The sequence below is a fragment of the Sinocyclocheilus rhinocerous genome, unplaced genomic scaffold (genome assembly GCF_001515625.1).
Source record: "Sinocyclocheilus rhinocerous isolate Xijiao unplaced genomic scaffold, SAMN03320098_v1.1 scaffold1007, whole genome shotgun sequence".
Lineage (NCBI taxonomy): Eukaryota > Metazoa > Chordata > Actinopteri > Cypriniformes > Cyprinidae > Sinocyclocheilus > Sinocyclocheilus rhinocerous.
Genome location: NW_015631056.1, coordinates 109,749 through 116,923, shown reverse-complemented (window position 1 = coordinate 116,923; position 7,175 = coordinate 109,749). Strand labels below are relative to the sequence as shown.

General features: G+C 39.7%; 1 protein-coding gene across 5 annotated transcripts in view; it reads left to right on the top strand.

Annotated features, from left to right (window-relative positions):
- The window catches only part of LOC107741401 (probable E3 ubiquitin-protein ligase HERC1), a 58,938-nt gene that overhangs the window by 41,900 nt on the left and 9,863 nt on the right, over positions 1-7,175 (top strand). For 4 of the 5 annotated variants that reach the window (XM_016554113.1, XM_016554112.1, XM_016554111.1 and 1 more), the window contains exons 49-63: positions 1,050-1,317; positions 1,411-1,624; positions 1,939-2,195; positions 2,275-2,402; positions 2,486-2,622; positions 3,476-3,676; positions 3,768-3,898; positions 4,062-4,273; positions 5,121-5,241; positions 5,358-5,504; positions 5,631-5,732; positions 6,133-6,306; positions 6,430-6,747; positions 6,861-6,926; positions 7,015-7,140. In XM_016554113.1, the coding sequence (XP_016409599.1) occupies positions 1,050-1,317; positions 1,411-1,624; positions 1,939-2,195; positions 2,275-2,402; positions 2,486-2,622; positions 3,476-3,676; positions 3,768-3,898; positions 4,062-4,273; positions 5,121-5,241; positions 5,358-5,504; positions 5,631-5,732; positions 6,133-6,306; positions 6,430-6,747; positions 6,861-6,926; positions 7,015-7,140 (2,602 nt within the window). The remainder of the gene's footprint in view (positions 1-1,049; positions 1,318-1,410; positions 1,625-1,938; positions 2,196-2,274; positions 2,403-2,485; positions 2,623-3,475; positions 3,677-3,767; positions 3,899-4,061; positions 4,274-5,120; positions 5,242-5,357; positions 5,505-5,630; positions 5,733-6,132; positions 6,307-6,429; positions 6,748-6,860; positions 6,927-7,014; positions 7,141-7,175) is intronic. The other variant, XM_016554114.1, reaches the window with a different exon arrangement.

Sequence of the window (7,175 nt, the reverse complement as noted above, 5' to 3'; positions counted from 1 at the left end):
GTTAAACAAAGGAATTAAAATGTATACAAAAAGTATTATAACGATTGCTTTTATATTATTAATAATAGAAAGGCACTATAATACTTTCTTGTTTGCCGTCAGCATTCAGCAAATACGCATTTATATAATTTAAACAAATCTTTGAATGACTAATAAACCTTTAATTTCACAAACCTTGCAAACTTAGTCGAATCCAGTTGTGAGATCTTGTGAAGTGTGCACGTGGACCTGCATGATTGCGTGTTCTCTGCGTGACGGTCGGTTCGTATGAATTGAATGCGGACAGGAGGAGAGTTCAGCTTCACTGCAGATGTGCGATCGACAAACTTTAAACTCATGATTTTAAATTATGCTGCACTTTATGCATTTGCCCAATGCCATATTCATGTCATTTTCACTGTGTTCTATATGTAAAATGATTAAAATAAAATTATATCGGCCATCGGCCACCCTGCTTTCCAAGATCTCGACATCGGCTGTCAAAAAACCAATATCGGTCGACCACTAATAATAATAATATCATTGTTATGATTATCATTACCAAATAAAATTTTTAAAATAGTGTTAATTTCACTGTAAATATTTCACTGTAATATTAGTGATTGTATTTTCCACTTTATAGTAATTTATGATGTGTTAATTTCTTCATTTAAAATGTTAAACCATTGCCCTTTTATGCGCTTTTAGCAGGGAAACCTTGAAGCGTCTCTTTTATTTACAACAGCCGATTGTTAAGAGTGTTTCATTGCAAGAAGATTCCCAAATTCACATTATAAGCGATCCAAACTCAGAGCAGATGCAGAGATGAGTTTATGTGGAGCTGCTCACATGTGACAGAACACAATGCCTCGTTTCACTCTGATTTATTTAAATCGCAGCCTTTGTGATTTAAGAATGACACTAAGCCATATCTTAAGGGTTTTTTTAGGCTTTATTTCAATTAATATTTTATACAGTTACTATATGTGTGTATTTACAGTATATATATATATATATATGTGTGTAAATATGTGTTTGTGTCTTTCTTGACTCATATTTCTGCTCTTCAGTGGCTCTAGTTGCAGTCTAGCAGCAGGATTGGAGTCTCTGGGCTTGACGGACATTAGGACTCTGGTGCGTCTGATGTGTTTGGCTGCGGCAGGTAGAGCTGGACTTTCCACAGGCCTTACATTAGGCCCTGGATCCTCTGAGCGCCCACGAGGGGCTAGCAAGCCCACCAAACCCATCTCTTGTTTGGCATACCTCAGTACCGCCGTTGGCTGTCTGGCATCGAACAGCCCCACCGCTGCCAAACTCCTGGTCCAGCTGTGCACTCAGGTAGACAGATAGCGAAGTAATAGCGAGTAAACAGAGAGACAACAAAAAGCGTTACATCTTTTCATGTCTCACTCTGCCTCACTTTTCCTCTAGAATCTGATATCAGCTGCCACCGGGATGAATCTGACCACAGTAGATGATCCAATCCAGAGGAAGTTCTTGCCCAGTTTCCTGAGGGGAGTGGCGGAAGAAAACAAGCTGGTGATGTCGCCCAATTTTGTGGTGACCCAGGCACTGGTAGCTTTGCTTGCCGATAAAGGTGCCAGGCTTCGACATGGCTACGACAAGGCTGAACTGGAAAAAAGAGGTTAGTTAACATCTAGCCAGCCACTTGAGAATGCCGGCACATTATTTACTTATTTGTTTTTTTTCCAGTCTTTTTTTTTTTTTTCAGTTCAGTTAAATCTCATAAATCTGATTTGATGTGTTTGTTTTGGCAGCAGAGGCATTGTTAAATGAAGCTTTGTTGTTGCAGCTTGAAAACCACAGCCTTTGCCACAAATCACCACCATTTTAATTTAGTTTTTTTTTCTCTCATTGTGTGTTTGTGTACCCATCTGTGGTCACGTGTGTATGTCTATCTCGCTTGCGGCCTGGCTTTGTTCTGCTCGGTCGTCACAGGGTTAATGTCGCCTCTCTATGCCCACCTCTTCTGTGCCCCCCTTGCTGTAGGCCCATTGGAGCTGGCAAATGCACTGGCAGCATGCTGCCTCTCATCTCGGCTTTCGTCGCAGCACCGCCAATGGGCCGCGCAGCAGCTGGTGCGTACACTGGCGGCTCACGACCGAGATAACCAGAGCCGCCCGCAGACCTTTGCTGACATGGCAGGAGACCTGCGGAAGTGGTCCACTTTCAGACTCGAGGCCCACCAGAGCAGGGTATGATTCCCCCAGCGGTGTGTGTTTGCTACGTTTAAACAGCACTGGAATAGTTTCTGAATCATTTGGTCTCTTGTAGGTGATCACATGTGGGTGGTGTAGTAAAAAAGGCCTTCTGGCAACTAGCGGGAATGATGGGACGGTCCGCATTTGGAACGTGACCAAAAACCTGTACACTCTGCAGCAGACATGTGTCTTTAATAAAGGGTGAGTTCCTCTCTTTCTCCTAATTAGGCCTGTTTTTCACTCACTGAAATGTGATGTTTATGATCTTTTTTGTCTGTCTTCAGAGATGACACTTCAGAGGAGTTTATGGGTAATCTGGGATCTCCAGGCGATCCAAACTTGGCTCCAGTGGCTTGGAGTGTCAGTGGGAAGTACTTGGCTGCTGCCATGGAAAAAATAGTGAACATTTGGCAAGTCAATGGTGAGTCGCTCATCATCACCATATACACTACCGTTCAAAAGTTTGGCAGGCATTACTCTACATTACATTAGTATTCAGTGTCACATGATCCTTCAGAAAACATTCTAATATGCTGAATTGGTACTCAAGAAACATTTATTATTATGAACGTTTCAAGATTCTTTGATGAACGAAAGAACAGCATTTATTTTACACTTAATATTCAGTAATATCATCGATGATGGCACTGACACTATCAAATGTGAATAAAATTTGAACTAAACTGAGCTGAGTAATGTCATTATTGTCTCTGCTTTATAGCTGAATTTTTTTTTCATAATTCATGAATTTTGCAACATCGACACTTAATTGAACTGTGAATTGAATCAACACTGAACTGAATTGAGCTGAATAACAACACTACTGTCTTCAGTAGAGCTGCTTATAGCTTGAATTGAACTTGTTTCATGATGAATGAACATTACACAGTTATTGAACTGAACTGACTGGAGCTGAATAATGACACGATTGTCTTGCTACTGCTGCTTTTTTATAGTAGAATTTGTTTCATTTTTGCATTGATTCGTTTACTTGTTTAATACTATGAAGCAGCTATAAAGAAATTTTGCTTTAAATTTAGCTTTAAAGAAATGTAATCAGTTTTTTTTTTTTTCATAAAGTACATTAAAATGTAGTATTGCCTAAATTCACTTGTAGCAGTTGAAACAACTGATAGTAGTTCTCAGTGTTTTTAATTTGAGACAAAATGGAATAAATTGTATACATTTTAATACCATTCATTTTTCAGTCATAACAAATAGCAGACAGAATTTTAATATTGGCACATCCTTAATGTTGTGTTTTTGCACACAAGGTGGGAAGGCCTCGTTGGACCTGCAGCCTCATTGGGTGTCATCGTTAGCTTGGCCAGAAGAGGAGGCAGGGTCTCTGTGGGGCGGGGAGCCTCGAGAGCTCCTGTTAGTGGGTCGCATGGATGGGACACTGGGACTTCTCGAGGTTCTAGATGATTCTGATATGCAGAGAACTGAACTCCAGCACTGCTTCAGGAAAGATGGTACTGACAGTTTTTATGAAACTGTAAACTGTGTAAAGACTACTTTATGAAAATTTTTCATGTATGTATCAATGTTTGTTGCTCTTTACAGTGGCCGTGATGCAAATTGCATGGTACAGTGAGGATCGTCCCTTTGCAGTTGGATATGCTGATGGAAGGCTTCTGATTGGCTCTAAAGAGCCTGCAGAGAATGGATCTGTGGTGGTTATAGATGCCCACAAGGTTGGAGTCATCATGATCATAAACTGACACACACATACATAAGCATAAGCATAATATACTTTCACGCATTCTTGTCTGTAATATTTCATGTGTGAAGAAGTAATTTAACATGCCTTCATCGACAGTCAAATCTTTTTTCTCTCTTTGTGTGTTGTGACTGTAGGAAAGCATCAGTTCGTTGCGCTGGGCTCCTGGTGGGCAAGTGTTACTAAGCTGTGCTAAAGAGGAGATCGTGCGTTTATGGACCGTGTCAGGGACAGGTTTGGGTCAAAGCTGGACATGTCTGCAAAGTATCACCCATCCTGCTGTTGTCAATGCTGTTGCCTGGTGCAGCCTGCCTGGTCAGGGACCTAAACCTCTCAACATGTTTGCCACGTACGTCCAGACAGAGTGTACTCTAATACATGAGAGAACTAAATCCAGTTTTGTTTTATTTAACTTGGGAATATGAAAAACCAGAAGAATTTCACTACCGTTCAAAAGTTGGGGTAGAGATATTTTTTTTAAATGTTTTTGAAAGAAGTCTCTTATGTTCACCAAGGCTGTATTTATTTGATCAACAATGCAGTAAAAACTGTTTCTATTTGAATATATTTTAAAATGTAGTTTATTTCTGTAATGACAAAGCTGAATTTTCAGCATCATTACTCCATTCTTCAGTTTCACATGATCTTCCAAAAATCATTCTAATATGCTGATTTGGTGCTCAAGAAACTTTTCTTATAATCAATGCTGAAAACAGTTGTGCTGCTTAATATTTTTGTGGAAACCATGCTACCTGTTTAATTATTATTTGATAAATCCTTTTATTCAGCAAAGAGCTTTTGACCTCATTATTTATTTATTTATTTTTAACCCCAAACATTTGAACAGTAGTTCAAATACTGTTCATAAATTTACGGTTCTCTTTTAAGATTATGCCAAATGTTATTGCCTGGTGTACAAGTGCTACATTTTTTCAGTATAACAGCAAATAATAATTCTTTAAATTTTTATGATTAATGCTACTGTTATTGATTTATTTTTGGTGAATATGTTTCACATAACTTTTCTTATTTCATAAATCAAAATTCAGTTTGTTAGGCCTTTTTAAAGTCGTAAGGGTGTAATTGTATATATTTTTTCACCTTTTATTCATTGTGTGCATTGTCAAATATGTCCTTAATCTAAATTAAGAATATGATCATAAAAATCATTGAGGGATTAAAAATCTTTCTCACAGATGTTGTCAGAACGGTCTGGTGACTGTGTGGACGGTACCGCAGGACCCTTCTTCATACTCGCAGTCCAGCACTGCCTGCCCTGATGCCTGGTGGGAATCAGAATTCAAATCCAAACTGATGGTAACGTGTCCATACATATGAGCAATTAAAAACCTTTGAATGCTTTGCTGTCAGTGCTTCCTTATCAGTTAGTATTTATGTTTATGTGTTATGTGACTTCCCTGATCTCTGTCCAGCTGGACCCCCAGCGGTGTGAAGGAGCAGTGTGTGTGTTCCAGCTGCAGGGTCATATGACTCCTGTGCGGACAGTAGCGTTCAGTCCAGATGGGCTTGCTCTTGTGTCTGGAGGAGTTGGCGGACTTTTGAACATCTGGTCTTTGCGGGTCAGTGTCTAACATGGTCACACACTTCACAAATGCATACAGGCTAACTTACAGTCCTAACAAACAAACTTCAAAGGATTCACTATAGTGTTTTCATGACGTTTGTGCGTATGTTTATACATGTAGAATGGATCAGTGCTGCAGACGGTAGTTGCTGGATCTGGAGCAATTAACAGCACAGTTTGGATCCCTGACGTAGGTGTAGCTGTTTGCTCCAATCGCTCAAAGGTAAAAGAATCCCGAATGTTTAAATTTTAGTCGATTTTCATTCATTTTGATGAGTTTTTTTTTTTTTTTTAATCTAGAAAAGATGTTTTTTTTTTTACTCTGTTTTTAATAAACAAAGCAGTTATGGTTACATAACACATATATATTTTATTTATATTTAATTATGATATAAGTAAAATGTAATTAAAAAACATGACTGTTCTTAACATTAGCATCTGATTCAATTATTAAAGGAAAACAGTAGAAGAAAAAACATTAAAAACAAAATATAAGGGGCAGTTACACTATATTCTTTTTTTTTTTTTTTTTTAGTTATTTTCTTAAAGTATATATGTTTTGATTGATGCTCATTTCTGTTCAGAAAAGATGTAACTTAATAAGAAATGTATTTGTTCTGCAGGATGTGCTGGTCGTTAATAGCTCAGCAGAGTCCATGTCAACCAATCACGTCTTAGCAACTTGCCGCACGGCACTAAAAAAGCAGGGCGTTGTGGGACTGAACATGGCTCCATGCATGAGAGCCTTTCTGGAGAGACTTCCCATCATGCTTCAGGAGCAGTATGCGTATGAGAAGGTACACACAACTACTAATTATGATATAATTTTAGCGAATACTGTTCATGTAAAAATGCAAAAAATAGGGACATTGTTAAGGTGATTTCCTGTTGCGTATACCTGGTTTATTTGTGTGTTTCAGCCTCATGTGGTGTGCGGAGAGCAGCTCGTCCACAGTCCTTACATGCAGTGTCTGTCGTCTCTAGCGGTGGGTCTGCAGCTGGACGCTCTGCTGTGTCACCCTCCTGTCCCACCTCACCTGGCCCACTGCCCACCTGAGCCTGGCTCCTCCTCCACCCCCTCTCCCGTCTCCTGGGCCAACAGTGAGTGGGCGTGGCTTCACTGCTTCTCCACCACCGTCAAAACGGCCGAAGCCCTCGCACGCGGGCACACCTTTCCCGAGTCTTTCATCGTCCCGGACCTGGAGCCCGTGGCCAAAGACAAACTGGCACTGCTTATGGTGAGAGAAAGAACATACAAATGTCCTGCAGTGAGACTGACATATTAAATGATTTAATTGGGAAAAACTGTGCTGTTCATGATGATCACAGCCTTTTTAAAAATCGCACACAGGACAACAGCAAGTGGGTGTCTGGGTTGGATGAGCAGATCATGTCATGGGCCACTTCCAGACCAGAAGTAAAACATTTATTATTATATAATAAAATATTATATTTTATTTAAATAATAAATATTATATAACAAGAGATTTTTAAATGTTTTTAAGGACTGGCACCTTGGAGGGAAGTGTGATGTGTTTTTATGGGGTGCTGGCAGGCATGGGCAGCTCGCCGAGGCCGGGCGAAACATTCTGGTGCCAACTCTGGCTCCCTCTTTTTCTCAGGCCCAACAGGTATGAGTGTACATAAACACACACAAAAAAAGTTT